General features: G+C 41.1%; 2 protein-coding genes across 2 annotated transcripts in view; one reads left to right on the top strand and one right to left on the bottom strand.

Annotated features, from left to right (window-relative positions):
- Positions 1-405: 405 nt before the first annotated feature.
- On the bottom strand, positions 406-3,262 carry LOC110485091 (transmembrane protein 158). Its single transcript, XM_036943668.1, has 2 exons — positions 1,319-3,262; positions 406-1,281 (listed from the first exon to the last, which is right to left on the bottom strand). Exon 1 carries the CDS (start codon positions 2,953-2,955, stop codon positions 2,260-2,262), a length of 696 nt encoding a protein of 231 aa, XP_036799563.1. The 5' UTR covers positions 2,956-3,262; the 3' UTR covers positions 406-1,281; positions 1,319-2,259.
- A 12,763-nt stretch (positions 3,263-16,025) lies between these two features.
- Positions 16,026-16,553, top strand: part of lars2 (leucyl-tRNA synthetase 2, mitochondrial) — a 42,803-nt gene continuing 42,275 nt past the window's right edge. The window contains exon 1 of the mRNA XM_036943665.1: positions 16,026-16,172. The gene's annotated coding sequence lies outside the window, so the exon portion shown is untranslated. The remainder of the gene's footprint in view (positions 16,173-16,553) is intronic.

The following is a 16,553-nucleotide window of genomic DNA, read 5'->3' as shown; positions in this document are numbered from 1 at the left end:
TTGAAGATTAAATTTGAACTCAAACAAAGCTTGAAACCCTAGGTTTCAGGTATGTATGTATGGTCTATTTTTTTTTTTTTAACCCTGGGTTGAATTGAAACAAGCTGTAGCTGTAGATTCCATGTGTTGACAAATTCAACCAGTTTGTACACAGTGGTTTGTGTGTTACTCAGAAACACATAAGCACATCAACTTGCTTACCTAAATATTCTCATCGCCTACTCACATTTGAAAGATGAATGCAAATTCCCAGCTGCTATTCCCTGAAGCTCTCTCAAACAGAGAATGGAGCATTGTCGTTTCTCTTTCAGTTACAGACCATAGCATATTTCACCGAACCAGTCTATTCTTGTAATCGGTCACGAAGCCGTTAGTTCAAAATAAATAGGTCTCCTCACCTCCGTATTTGGTAAAACAAATACATTTTATTTATTTATTCACTCATGTTATCTCATACAAACAAATACAAATATGTTATCAGCTTAGATTTAATTGTGTTATATAGATAAAGCTAACATAAATAATATTAAACAATATCAGAGAGGGGTTGCCTATACGTCAAAATATTTGATACAACATCCAAAATAAATTCAGGTAGGCCTATGACATTTATGCATTTATTCTTGACAAGATCTACCCACCACGTATTACAGCACACTTTTTCATTCAAGTTCATGAGAAAACTATAATTTCTCTCTACATAAACACAACAAATAGCAGGCTTCAGTGGTGTGTGTAGCAGAGGGTATGCACAGGTTTTCAGTGGGCATTGCGTGTATTTCTTCATGCTTAAATTAAATGTTGATAAACTATTATTTCTTCACATTTTAGATGCAGCAATGGGCACATGGCGGTAGGCCTACACGGGAATGTTCCAAAATGAAATTAGCAGGAAAATACCATTCTAAAATGTGCACCGCATTTGTGAGAGGTTTCATGGATGGAGATTGAAATATCCATACGAAATGTAGATACTATGGGAGATCTAAAGATACAACAACCTTCATCAGTTGCTAATATGAATAGGATAATGCATTTGGCTGCTAGACAATGAAATAAAGTTGAAAGAACAGGATAATGCATACGAGGAAGTCTTTATCAAATAATTGCCTCCTCCTTTCTATGGTGGGATTTTGACTATTGGCTCCATTGAAGAAATGCTAAGGCATGCCTCATAATACGGAGTAAAACATCTAGGTTTCAAACAATTAAGTAACAGGAAAAATATAGTGATGCTAACAATAAGCCGTCTTCTGGTAGATGGAAAGGCTTTCCCAAAAACTGGGAAATGTTAACTAGCTACAAAGTAGCCTATGACATGGCAGAATGATATGATGATTATTTGCATTAATCCAGTGGCCATTTGTTTTGCAAATTCCATCTCACGTGCTACAGAAATACCACTAACAAACAACAGTGCTAGGTGCCATCACACTGGAATTATTAAAGTGCAACTACACAAAAATAGTTTATCTTCGATATTTTCCAGAGCTCAAAAGTGGTCTCCTGATGTGGTATTGTTATGGACATTGTTATGGACTTTGAAAGCATTGTTATGGACATAGAACATCCAATTTAGTTGTTTTTCTATAAAACAAATTGTGACTTTGAGAGTGAACATCTGAATATAAATAAATAGATATGAAACCTTTGAATTTCTGACTCAGTTGACAGCCTAATTTATCTGTTTCAATAGTGTGTCTACAATTAGCCTACTTGCACAGTACAGCTTGGGTTGGTCTGACTGTGAAAGACCAATATGGAATATATAATTTTAGGTAATACAGAATGTATGTCACTGTTTCTCATATAATATTTCACACAGGGCATCTTTCCTTTGCCGGGCTGGACCGTTTGGGACATTTTTGGCAAAATTAGAGTATACCCACTTATTCGGGCACCACTACACCACTGCCAGGGCCATAGGCAATAATCCTACAAAGATTTAAAACCATACAAACACCGTTTACAGTGAAATGTTAACACACTCTACATATGCACCTATTATAGACAATGTAATACAGAGGCTAGATTTACAATACCACAACCTATCTTTAAAACTTTTGGTCTTCTTATAGTGAAGGCCTATCAATAGGAAATAGACCAAAACCAAAAATACACTCTTTCATTCTAAACGGTAAAATTGGAAACGGACATTCTTTTATACGGGTAGAATGTGAAAAAAACCGTTGAAATATGTATTCTACAGTATTTTTAGCCTATTGGCTTGGGGGCTTATCTCCAGAATTTGATCATTCTTTATCTCGGCCGTCTCTGTTCCATTCCGTTGGGCAGAAATCCTGCAATAATAGGCACCGGCCATATGAGGGCAGCAACACTCCACACTATTATCACTAGAGTCATGAAACAAGCCACAAGAGTTGACTCGATGGGTTTACGGTTCAATCTCCAACTTTTGTCCCCATTTAGTTCGTCAAGGCTGAAGTCAACACAGCAGAAATTGATGGGATCCCCCGTCTGCTGAGCCTTTGACTTGCCGAATCGCCGGTATCGTGACATGCCACATCCAACACACAGTCTAAACTCCTGCTGGCCGCCGGTGACTCCGAGGTGTTCGATGAGAACAGGTGAGATGGCTCTGTTGATAGCAGCAGAGAAAAAAGCCCTTCCATTGTTATTGGCGGTATATATAAACACATCGCACTGGAAACCGAAGTTGCTGTCCCAACGAGCCATCAGCGAGGTGGGGAAAAGTCTCTGCACGCTGACGTTGCAATGTGGCAACGGCTGTAACGAAGTGTCTGACGAGGAGGCTTCGCTCTCCTCCATGGATCTCTTCGAGTAGTGCACGTCCACCTCCAAGTTGGCCAAGAATCTGTTGGTGGAGTTGATGGGGGGTAACAGGAGGTCCTCGTCGCTCCAGCCGTGGCACCGCTGGAGTAGTCCGGCTACCGTGGTCAGAGCCAGCAGAAAAGTCGGGGAGTTGCTCAGCATGGCATTGGGTGCGTCGCTCCTACTCGCATGATGTTCCGTGGGGATGCAAGGCAACTGACGATGCGTGGCCGTCGTTAATAAAATGCCGAAAACGGCCGTCTCCAGCGCTTATACAAACATCCACAGTGTGCATCTACCGTTGCGGGAGAGGACAGTTGGAAACGTCAGCTGCCCGTCACACGCGCCGTGCGCGCTCCCCGCCCTAGATTTGGTTCCCAAAGTAACTGGCGTCTTGCCAAACTGCTACTGGGCGTTACTTTGCATGAAAGAGATAGGCTGTGGTGTGCTGCGAGGACCCTGGTACTCTCTCTCAGGTGTGTGAGGAAGGAAAGGAGGAGTTGCCCTATCTGGGAACATGCATTGCAACCTTCGAGCCTCTCTTCACTTAATACAGGCGGCTTCAGGAACAGGGTGGGAGGAAGATACAAGGCATTCCCCTTCTTCCTCCCTGCAGGATGTCTGCAACCCTGGGATGGATAAGTTATTGTGTAATGTATGATTGTGCCAACACATATTATTGCTTTCTTTTTGGCCAACTGAGTCCCTATGCCGTAGGCCTGTAATATGAATTGTGATGCAGGAAAATATGTCTCCTTTTGACTCAAATTTGGAATTTGTCAAAAGAGTAAAATGTTCAATGGTGCTAAAGCGGATTCGAGATTCAGCACCATTGAAGCGGACAGCAACTCATGAATTCCACAGACAATGGATTGGGAGAATTCCGCTCCAGGGTGACGTTCCCCATTGGTACAGACCTAGGATCAGTTTCCCCTCGCCCAACCCCATTAGTGAGGAACATGCTAAACTGACCCAGGATCAGCGTCAAGGGCCAACTTGTCTTCGCCCTACTCCAAGAAGCTTTACTAAGAAGAAGGCCTGAAGGGGAAGGCTCCCATGCTAGACTGTTCAGCCATATTTCAAACAATAAACCTATATTATAGTAAATAATAGGGAATAAGTCTGCAAATAAATCTGAAAATAGACCTCTCCATTATTTGTAATAAATCCCAACCACACCATCAGTGATTCCTGGCCTGTCGCCACCTCTTCCATTCTATGAGGAGGTAGAATCCCATAATTGGTGCTCATTCAACGGAACCAGTCAATCTATTGATTATCTTCAAATGACTCTTCAGGGTGAGTCTGTGTGCACACCAGTTGATGGTAATTACACAAGCATAAGATGGCAATGAAATCCCCCCTGGGATGCCAGGAGCAAGGCATATCAAATCAAAGCAGGTGCCGGAGATGAATTGCCTTAAGGGGAAGTAATCAAGTTAGATTCTCTCTCTTTATGATAATGTATTCAGTCTTAATTAATTCTATTTCAGCCCCAGTCAGACTTCTTAGAGTGCACGTTTAGATGTGTTACCACCAGCAGATTCAGTAATGCCAAGTGTTGGGATCACCACAAATCAAATGTTATTTGTCACATGCACCGAATACAACAGGTGTAGGTAGACCTTACTGTGAAATGCTGAATACAACAGGTGTAGGTAGACCTTACTGTGAAATGCTGAATACAACAGGTGTAGGTAGACCTTACTGTGAAATGCTGAATACAACAGGTGTAGGTAGACCTTACAGTGAAATGCTGAATACAACAGGTGTAGGTAGACCTTACAGTGAAATGCTGAATACAACAGGTGTAGGTAGACCTTACTGTGAAATGCTGAATACAACAGGTGTAGTAGGCCTTACTGTGAAATGCTGAATACAACAGGTGTAGGTAGACCTTACAGTGAAATGCTGAATACAACAGGTGTAGGTAGACCTTACTGTGAAATGCTGAATACAACAGGTGTAGGTAGACCTTACTGTGAAATGCTGAATACAACAGGTGTAGGTAGACCTTACAGTGAAATGCTGAATACAACAGGTGTAGGTAGACCTTACTGTGAAATGCTGAATACAACAGGTGTAGGTAGACCTTACTGTGAAATGCTGAATACAACAGGTGTAGGTAGACCTTACTGTGAAATGCTGAATACAACAGGTGTAGGTAGACCTTACTGTGAAATGCTGAATACAACAGGTGTAGGTAGACCTTACAGTGAAATGCTGAATACAACAGGTGTAGGTAGACCTTACAGTGAAATGCTGAATACAACAGGTGTAGGTAGACCTTACTGTGAAATGCTGAATACAACAGGTGTAGTAGGCCTTACTGTGAAATGCTGAATACAACAGGTGTAGGTAGACCTTACTGTGAAATGCTGAATACAACAGGTGTAGGTAGACCTTACTGTGAAATGCTGAATACAACAGGTGTAGGTAGACCTTACTGTGAAATGCTGAATACAACAGGTGTAGGTAGACCTTACAGTGAAATGCTGAATACAACAGGTGTAGGTAGACCTTACAGTGAAATGCTGAATACAACAGGTGTAGGTAGACCTTACAGTGAAATGCTGAATACAAGCTCTTAAAACCACCTGCAGTTCAAGAAATATTTACTAAATAAATTTACTAAATAAATCTAAATCTAAAAGTAACACAAGAAAATGACATAACAATAACGAGGCTATATACAGTTTGTGACAGACAGCCGATATGGAGGAACTTTACTGGCAAATTCTACTGGGACATGTAGCTGTGGTGCGCTACAGGGTAGCCAGGCACATCAGTAAACATCTGTCTCTCTCTATAAGTGTAGGTAGGACACCTTGTGAGAGTGACTCAGCTGTTTTGTGACAAATAGGATTGCTTTTTGACTGTATTTGATGTTGGAAAATACAATGAACCTCAATGTGTTAGAAACACATTTTGTGAGTGGGAAAACCTGATTAGAATTACAGCCACGTTACTGGGACACAGCTGGCCTCAGTGTTGGCAGGGATTTTATTTTTTTGTTGCTCTTTAATCAAGGTTTACATATTTTACTAGCACGCCTGTTCTACTTTGGCATGTGACAATGTCCGAAATCTCCCCTCTGCCACCACGTAGGCTATTGTTCTGTTCTGTGCCTTCAGGTTTTGTACAGACCTGATTAGATTACGCTCACACACATAGCAGTGTCACAGAGTTCAATGGAAAATTTCCCCTGGATGTCTATATCACGTCTGGCTTGAAGCCTGGCTGAAGAGAAAAAAACACATCCTGACTGCTTGTCTTGTTGCAGGTGACAGTTTCAAAACAGATATAATTTACCCCACAAAACACTTAATCATTTAGACCACAGGTATGCATAAATCACATTAATTTCAGGGTCAAATAAACTAAAGATGATTGTTACGAGTTCCCTGCCGATGACTGTTATCAGCACCTCACAACTCTAAGCTCCACACTCCACTCCCCATCCCCCATGACCGGAGCCTGAGAATCTAGACTCTAGTGGGTAACAAAAACCTGCCCCTCAAACTCCCTCTGACCTGTGTGACCTGTGTGATCGCTAGGGAGGTTACTAGAGGTCCGGACATCTGCCCATCGTCTTGACTCTGCAGGTCACACTATACTGTCAGTCTCCATCAAGCAGTGGCAGAGAGCAACATCTGCCTCTGCCCATCAACAACTGGACTCACTCATATCTCTGGACTTGTGGGATGGTGTGGGTGTTCAAAGTGAGTTGTGTGACGTTTGTATATTGTTCTTCATAGTTAGTTACTATTATTGTCTATTGTATGTTGAGTTTACTGTGCTGTGTGTTACTCTGCAGATGGCATATGCAATCTATACAGTCCTTTCACATTTACTACTGCTATATTCTGTAAGATTCTGTATCTATGCATTTGTGCCCTGGTCTATTCATTCGGTGTGTGTGTATTAATTACCTCTGTTTCTGTCCATTACAGAACCACTATGCTCTAAAAAAAAAATGTGTGCTATCTAGAACCTTAAAGGGTTCTTTGTTTGTCCCCATATGAGAACCCTTTGAAGATCCCTTTTTGGTTTCAGGTAGAACCCTTTCGGGTTCCATGTAGAACCCTTTCTACAGAGGGTTCTACATGGAACCCAAAACGGTTCTACTTGGAACCTATATGGATTCTACCTGGAACCCAAAGGGTTCTCCTATGGGGACAGCCAAAGAACCCTTTTGGAACTATTTTTTCTAAGAGTGTACCACTCCACTATCTTTCCCACTTTATATCCCAATGTACATTCCCATGTTCATCCCCATATTAATCTTCCTCAGTGTGTTTAAATAAAGTTCCTTTGTGTTAACTCTTGGGCTGCTTCATTCCTCTCTAACCGGAGACAATGTTAGTGAGTCACAAACCAGTAAAATACATAGTGCTGGGTCGCTCTCTTTCACTGATATACATTAATGCAATATGGGATATTCCTTATTCTAACTTTCCTTTTAATGTTTAAGCCAGAAAACCACTATCAACGTGAGAGCCCTTTTCAAAAGATAAGAGCCAGGCTTTACAGGGTTAACCGTCACAAGGGTCATCAACCTGGAGAGGGAAAAAAGCAAAACAATAATGACCCAGTTTCTCTTTTTATGTTTGTCGGGAATATGTATGACACTTGTATGAATTATATTTCCCTTTGAGCTGCTTGAATGGTTTAATTTGCTGTGAAGGACTGCCTCCAGCCTTTTGATGTGAGCACCAGCTGAAGTAAAAGACAGGTCGCCTCTGGCCTCAATTTGCACCTGAAAACACCTCTCCTCCTCTATTCCTCCCCTGTTGTTTATTAAGGCCTATTTTGTTCCATCTTTTCCTTGAAAACTTCCACACACACTCCTCCCCAATGCACACACAAACACACACACACACACAAACACACACACACACACACACACACACACACCCATTGCTTGACACACTGATCGACACACACAAATACAGAGACAATGACACACAAACTCGCCCACACATTCCCAAATACATCCCCCTCCAAATATCAAATATGCTCCAGACAATGTGCCCGGCGAATGGAGCGAAAATGTAAATTACTTTCTTGTTCATTAATTATGCTATAAAAATGTAAATTGCTTCAGCGCCAAAAATGCTAATGGGACAGAGATAAAAGTCTCTCTTGTGCCAAAGGAGAATGTATAAAAGATTCATTTTCTCAGAATGTATCTCTTTTTACCGGGGACCTTGCTAAAAAGAGACCTGTTCGTGGCTCCTGGTCTCTCCTCCATCCACCCTCACTGTGCAGGAGCAGACAGGCACTATTTCTCTGTACTCTCGGCTGCTCACATAGACTACCTGTTTAATTAGATATTGGCTATTGGACACATTTGTCTTCACATCCTCCGTGCTCTCACTCCTTTTGTGGATCTGAGCCTTGTGACTAAGTCCCTTGATTCTTCTTACTTCCACTGTTCCTTTTCATTCCAAAAAAGGCAAGGCAAGTCCCCTGACCCATCACCATGGTAACCAGCTGACCTTTACTTATTGGTTGAGATGAGGGACAATTTAGAAGTGGAGAGATTTAGAGAGGAATTATATTATTAATGTCCATTTGATTCTATCTTTAGGAGAAACTTGAAAAGTGCCTCTGGGTAGGATGTGTGTTCAGGTTAGGGTTTATGTTAGTTTCTATAGCTACTTTCATGTCTGGTGCATTGTCTTACATCAGATAGCACGTTGATTCCACCTGCACCGATTGAGGGATGAGCGTCGTGGAGGAGGGACGCTATCTGACGTGAGACAATGTGGCTGGAGTGGTTGTGTACTCATACAGTGAATGAGAGGTTTGATATCATTACATTTGTACATTCCTTAAAAAACAACAACAGTGACAACACCAATATAAATGAGGGGACTGACAAACCAACACACAGACACTCTAACAAATACATAATTTTTTGTTGTATTGTTTGTATATCGATGTATTTTACATTTGTGTGACTGTCCTTGTGTGACTGTCGATCAGTGTTTTCTTACTTGTCAGGTTTTTTGTTTTTGTGGAGCCCAGGAAGAATACTGCTGCCCCTGTGAAAGCTAATGGGGATTCAAATAAACCAATCAAATCAAAAGGATTACTATTTAGATTGAGAAGTTGGACAGGCGGACTCAAATGCCCCCAACATATACCCTGATTGTGGTGAGTAGCAAAATGTTTCGATCTGCAGAGATCGGGGTACACACAATCTTCCCTCCTCCTCCTCCCCCCTGTGTCTGTGAAACTGCAGATGGATCCATAGGAGAGAGGAGCACTAATTAGTAGCGTTAACTACCGAGGAGTCCTGTTAGGAGCCGGGCGGGATGGCGGGTGGAGGAAGGAAGGAAGCGTTGTGTTGTTATGTACTGTATGTGGAAGTGCTCATCTCTCTCACAGGAAACAGAACTATCAGTCTTGATGAGGCAAAGCAATACAGTTTATTAGACACACAAAATCAAGATTTAAACAAGACGATGTGAATCTGAACTCCCGTGTCGACCTGCTATAATAGCGTTGGGCAAGATCAGAGGAACGATACAAACTATGATGTCTCAGTGTTTCTTAATAAGGCCCTCTCAGGAGATTCAGTGGTTGTTGTGGGCTGGAAAGGTTAGTATGGGACAATATAGTTTGGGGTAAATTATGGATTTGATTAGAAACTTCTCATGTACTGGCATGTGACGTATAGGCACTAGTACCAAACTACTTTTTTGTTCAGTTTTGTATCTGAGTTTATTGTTATGCAGTTTCATAATACAGTACTATGATGGTTTGTCAGAATGCATACCAATGAAAAGTAAGAAACTGTATAACAATGCTTCTGAGAAGTAATCGTTCTCAAATAAGAACACCAGGGTCATAGTTATCACACTTGCTTGAACACCAAGGGAAATGTTACAGTTGACATGGTAATGAGTTTGGATGTCGGTGTCCAGATTTTTCTATGGTCTCTAACTAACAATTCTACTCCTGCCTTTCAGACCCGTCCGTCTTCACCATACCACCGTGTTCCTCTTTATCTATCTTTGTCTTCTCTGGGAAAAGATCAATGAAGGACACAGTGCACGGCCGGCTAGGCGCCTGCTGAGGGGCTGTCGATGTGAAATAGGCCCTGGAAATAACATCACACTTATCAGACCCTCTGAACAATGGTCACAGGCAGAGGCTGATCAGGCCCTTCCTCATTGGACTCTGGGAGCCAAGATGGTGTGAGATTGCTTCTTGCCTGTGCCGATGCTGCCACTTCTCAGCGTGGCCGACGTGGACGTGAATCACACGGCCGTCCCCCAAAAGGTCCCCTTTTGATAGGTTGGAACCGACCAGTCCCCCACATCACCTTCCACCCACTACCTCACCGCATCCTCTCCTCTATCCAGTCACACAGAGGAGGAATGTTCTCTCTCTGATGCTGTGTGATCGGTTGTCTTCTGGTTCTGTGTGTGTGTGTGTGTGTGTGTGTGTGTGTGTGTGTGTGTGTGTGTGTGTGTGTGTGTGTGTGTGTGTGGTGTGTGTGTGTGTGTGTGTGTGTGTGTGTGTGTGTGTGTGTGTGTGTGTGTGTGTGTGTAAGTGTGTGTGAGTGAACTGTAACCACCCTCCGAAACATGGCGAGAGGGTGTGATTAACATGGGTTGTTTGTCATGGTTGAGCCTGAGAGGTGGGAGGGAGGGAGGAGGGGTGTGGGTGGAGGTAGACTTCTGCTTGCAGAAGAGATTACATTAGTTTGAAAATAGGCATCAGAGAAAGTGTTTGAACTGACATTCAAAGGCAAAGAGGGAGTGGATCAAATATGTCAGTCATTAGCTCATCCCAGAGTAATTGTTGATGAATAGATGGCTGTGTTATTTTACTATATTGGTTTGAGATCTATTACTTAAAATGCAAATTAAAGAAGTGGAATCCTGTAATAATTGTGAAACTAAAATGGAGAGGATGATAGAAAAATAGATGAAGGGTGAAAGAGAGTCTTAACCCAACCACTGAGTCACTTATCCTGTGTGTCCCCTCCAAACCAAAACAAGCTCCCAAAAATCACAATAAAATGACATTCCTGGTTCATTGCAACCATTGAAATAACCCACAGTCCTCCAAATTTGATCTCATATAACCGTTACAATGAAGTCGGAGGTTTACATACACTTAGGTTGGAGTCATTAAAACTCATTTTCAACCACTCCACACATTTCTTGTTAACAAACTATAGTTTTGGCATGTCGGTTAGGACATCTACTTTGTGCATGACACAAGTCATTTTTCTAACAATTACAGACAGATTATTTCACTCATAATTCACTGCATCACAATTCCAGTGGGTCAGAAGTTTACATACATTAAGTTGACTGTGCCTTCAAACAGCTTGGAAAATTCCAGAAAATGATGTCATGGCTTTAGAAGCTTCTGATAGGCTAATTGACATCATTTGAGTCATTTGAGGTGTACCTGTGGATGTATTTCAAGGCCTACCTTCAAACTCAGTGCCTCTTTGCTTGACATCATTGGAAAATCAAAATAAATCAGCTAAGACCTCAGAAAAACAATTGTAGACCTCTAAGTCTGGTTCATCCTTGGGAGCAATTTCCAAATGCCTGAAGGTATCATGTTCATCTGTACAAACAATAGTATGCAAGTATAAACACCATGAGACCACGCAGCCGTCATACCGCTCAGGAAGGAGACGCCTTCTGTCTCCTAGAGATGAACGTATTTTGGTGCGAAAAGTGCAAATCAATCCCAGAACCACAGCAAAGGATCTTGTGAAGATGCTGGAAGAAAGAGTTACAAAAGTATCTATATCCACAGTAAAACAAGTCCTATATTGACATAACCTGAAAGGCAGCTCAGCAAGGAAGAAGCCACTGCTCTAAAACCGCCATAAAAAAGCCAGACTACGGTTTGCAACTGCCCATGGGGACAAAGATCATACTTTTTGGAGAAATGTTCTCTGTCCTGAGGAAACAAAAATAGAATTGCTTGGCCATAATGACCATCGTTATGTTTGGAGGACAAAAGGGGAGGCTTACAAGCCGAAGAACACCATCATGATATGGGGGTGCTTTGCTGCAGGAGGGTCTGGTGCACTTCACAAAATAGATGGCATCATGAGGCAGGAAAATTATGTGGATACATTGAAGCAACATCTCAAGACATTAGTCAGGAAGTTAAGCTTGGTCGCAGATGGGTCTTCCAAATGAACAATGACTCCAAGCATACTTCAATAGTTGTGGCAAAATGGCTTAAGGACAACAAAGTCAAGCTATTGGAGTGGCCATCACAAAGCCATGACCTTAATCCCATAGAAAATTTGTGGGCAAAACTGAAAAATCTTGTGCGAGCAAGGAGGCCTACAAACCTGACTCAGTTACACCAGCTCTGTCAGGAGGAATGGGCAAAAATTCACCCAATTTATTGTGGGAAGCTTGTGGAAAGCTACCTGAAACATTTGACCTAAGGAAAACAATTTAAAGGCAATGCTACCAAATACTAATTGAGTGTATGTAAACTTCTGACCCACTCGGAATGTGATGAAAGAAAGAAAAGCTGAAATAAATCATTCTCTCTACTATTATTCTGACATTTCACATTCTTGAAATAAAGTGGTGATCCTAAATTATCTAAGACAGGGAATGTTTACTAGGATTAAATGTCAGGAATTGTTAAAAACGGAGTTTAAATTGATTTGGCTAAGGTGGATGTAAACTTCCGACTTCAACTGTATGTTCTCACATGTTACCTCTGCTATAATTTAAATCATTTTGATTGTAACGTTATTTATAATCTCACAATGGACCTGGCAACTGTGGCCTATAACAAATCCCAAAGTCTACCATATAGGAACCATTTTCACATCATAGTCTTCTTTAAAATGTTAATAAAAATATTGACTGAAAATCATCAATCAATATTTATGCTAGAAACCAATTAGAAATGTAAAACCATTTGATTGAAGGAGAGAAACAGTCTAACAAAACATTATTTTTGTGTTTCGATGCTGCCTTTTACATGCACTGAAACACCAAAAAGGGTTTTCACAACCCTCCTAAAAATACAATTATTCAGATTGTGGAACCACTGGTGTTTCAGGGTCCTTCCATTCTGTTTTGAAATCCATTCAGTCTATCAGAACACTTACACTGCGTTTCCATTCAAACACCCTCCAAACACCAGATCTCAGTTGAAGTGCACTATTTATGATTTTACTACACAATGATAGTGTTTTGAGTCGTTCTATTTTAACAGTACAGAGTCCAGGAAGATAAAACCCTTGCCCACACAGAGAACTCCCTCACACTGTGAAGTGAACTCCCAGGCTGTTTCACCTTGTGTCTTTAGCTAAGGGTCTGTATTGAACCACAACATCAAAACACATCAATGGAGATTGACTTTAGGATTAGTGACCCTCAGACAAACTCATCCTATTCTCAATATTCTAAATAGAATCCATTGTCTATCTATACAACTCATAGGCAGTCCTCTTATAGTTTCATGACAATCCTCCTACTGGCCTTGTTTCTTTATTTTTAAGATCAGATGATAGAACAGTACTCAATCCACCTTGAATCGAAGGAGAATTTTGACCTTCATGAATGTATCAAGTACATAAGTACTGTACTTATGTGCCCAGTGTCCTGTTCGTTCATTCATTCAACAGTGATCAAGATGAAGGAAGCTTATTATTTAAAAGAGCAGTAGGAGAAAGCTTTTTAAATAGTGTCAAAAACCCATTTTCCTCTTCCATCTTTTTCTCCTGTGGGCACATCCTGTGAGTTGTGCCCTGGGCAGGGACGTGGTCCTCTTGACTCGGATGTACAATGTGAAAGGAGAGCGGCCACGGCACCCCAGGTTTAGTTTAGCACACTGACGTCAGACTATGGATAGTGCAGAGCCTTTCTGTTCTGTGCTGCTTCTCTGCCGCTTGCTATCCTGTCCACCACACCACACCTCCACCACCCACCCGTCTCCATCTTTCACTTCTATTTTCCCCTTTTCTGTGTTCCTTCCCTCTGTCTGCTAGTTAGTCAGATCAAAGGTGCATGCTCAGGGGATCTCTCATAGAGAAATGCCTCTGATTAGATGAGGCATCCTCCTCCACGTTGGATCTATCTCTTCTGTAATGGAGATGGAGTGCATGGAAACACTAGTCTATACTCTGTACAGTCATCATATTACCATGGAAGTCGACATCAAAGAGGCACGTGCTACTGCAAGACATAACAGAAGGCCTTTCAGTTTCGATGTAGTTAGTGATTCTCTGTAACAAGTTTGAGGAGAGACTTTATGTGTGTGTGTGTGTGTGTGTGTATGTGTGCGTGTGTTTGTTGGTTCGCCTAACTCCCAGTTCCATAAATCTAAATCCTTTAACGGAAAATAATCTGGTGTGGAGATAAAAGGGTTGCTAAGGTAACCAGCAGAACTGTCTCATGCCTGCCAGCCATTGCAATTAATAAAATTTAGCAAACTCTGTAGTGTAAAGTTTGAACTTTTAACATGTATAGCTCAATATTTAGCTGTTAGATCCTAGTTATTTAATTTGAATGAGAACAATAACTTATGTGTAGCCTAAAGTCAACTATTTCCCTTTATTGACACCAAACACTCCATAACCTATGTAATACAGACTCACTGAATGTAATACAGACTCACAGAACGTTATACAGACTCACTAAATGTAATACAGACTCACAGAATGTAATACAGACTCACTGAATGTAATACAGATTCACTGAATGTAATACAGACACACTGAATGTAATACAGACTCACTGAATGTAATACAGATTCACTGAATGTAATACAGACACACTGAATGTAATACAGACACACTGAATGTAATACAAACGCACTGAATGTAATACAGACTCACTGAATGTAATACAGACTAAATTAGAAGACAGAAATTGGGGTTGACTACACATTATATCTTGGTCATTGCTGACTGTTATTGTCAAAGTGACTGTATTTCTTTCAGTTGGTTCCTGAGGATATCATCATGCGATAAAACAGGTTGACAATGTGGGCAGAAACCCTGTCATTTGAGAATGCAACTGCAAGCTTTTCCCTTTGAGATCACAACTATGGGAAAAATTGCATCAAGGCGACACTGAGAATGCCTATACTGAATTTTTATCAGTGGGTATGGTGTCTGTTATGACAGTGAAACAGATAAAAGTTTTGTTGTTTGAAGGATATTCACAGCACATTGACAACAATGAACAAACGAGAAGTAGAGCTGACTGTGAAACTAGGACGTGCTGACCTTGAGAAAATAGTCTCACTCCTATCCCATCTAACTTCATTCAAAACTTCAAATAGACTTTTCTATTACTTAGTATCCAAAATTCTTACATTTGCATATACATTCATCCATCATGTTTTGATTGGTTTCAGTGAACTGATTTGTTTTCATTTTGGGAATAATAACAAGATGTCTTGTCAGGTAGGCATACACAGGAACTCAGATGAACTCACATGCCCGCCGGCATGCACAAACACACAGACACACACACATGCACGCACGCACGCACGCACACACACACACACACACACACACACACACACACACACACACACACACACACACACACACACACACACACACACACACACACACACACACACACACACACACACACACACACACACACACACACACACACACACACACACTCACAAAATCAATATATGAGCACAGCTGCAGAGAAAGATAGCCACACACTGTAAGAGAGATCCCCTAACTCACCAGGTTGCCCATACAGTTGAGTTGTGGAACAGACCAGACCCGTTTTGGATGACTGTTGGGTATAAAATAAAGTCTAGGGTCCTGCAAAAGTGTGCCACACAGATGACATGTAACATTCTACACTCAGAAAAAAAAGGGTTCCAAAAGGGTTCTTCAGCTGTCCCCGTAGGTAGAACCCTTTTGGGATCCATGTAGAACTCTCTGTGGAAAGGGTTTTTACATGGAACCCAAAATAGTTCCACCTAACACTAAAAGAGTACTACCTGGAACCAAAAAGGGTTCTTCAGAGGGATATCCACATTCAGTATGTGTTGAAGAACCCATTAACCCCTACATGTATAAAAAAAAGCACATAATGATATATCAAATGTGTATTTAACCTCTTAATTTAACATCCATAGCAATTAACTAAAAAAAAACATTAGTGTTTATCAGTAAAGTACTTAGGAACCCACCCTGTTACAATGTTCTAAGAGGAAGCTGTCAATAAAGCTTTTAAAAACAAACATGGCGGCGCACATGGAGGTGTGAGCTATGACAACAGGAGCACGATTTTACGTGCACAATAACATTTTTAATCTGATATAGATAATGGATCATGTTAAAAATCATATCGCTTAATGCAAGGATTTGGAAATTGAACCCAGTGAGTAACTTCAAACCCTGTGATCAAAGCTATTTTTTCACAGACGTTCAACAATTTATCTAGCTTACGAATGTCACTAGCTAGCTAATGTGGCTGTCAGTGTCATGTCAATAATGGATGGCTCGAATCGCGATCTAACTTAGCTAGCTAGCTATGTTTCTTATTAACTGTATTCGTGATTAATTTCTTGAATAACTAACAAGCACATAACATTATTGTCTTACACAAATGCTAATGTATTTACCCTATGTGAACTTGGAACAACGTGATTTGCATCGCCTGAATCTCTCAAGGTGTATGCAAGGCTCTCCATGGTAAAGATATGGCATTCACAAGTGTCAATGTAACCATAGAAACATCTCATCCTCTATCTCTCTCTCC

Source organism: Oncorhynchus mykiss, chromosome 2, assembly GCF_013265735.2.
Source record: "Oncorhynchus mykiss isolate Arlee chromosome 2, USDA_OmykA_1.1, whole genome shotgun sequence".
NCBI lineage: Eukaryota > Metazoa > Chordata > Actinopteri > Salmoniformes > Salmonidae > Oncorhynchus > Oncorhynchus mykiss.
The sequence above is the reverse complement of the archived record's forward strand: the minus strand, read 5'-3'. Positions and strand labels throughout refer to the sequence as shown.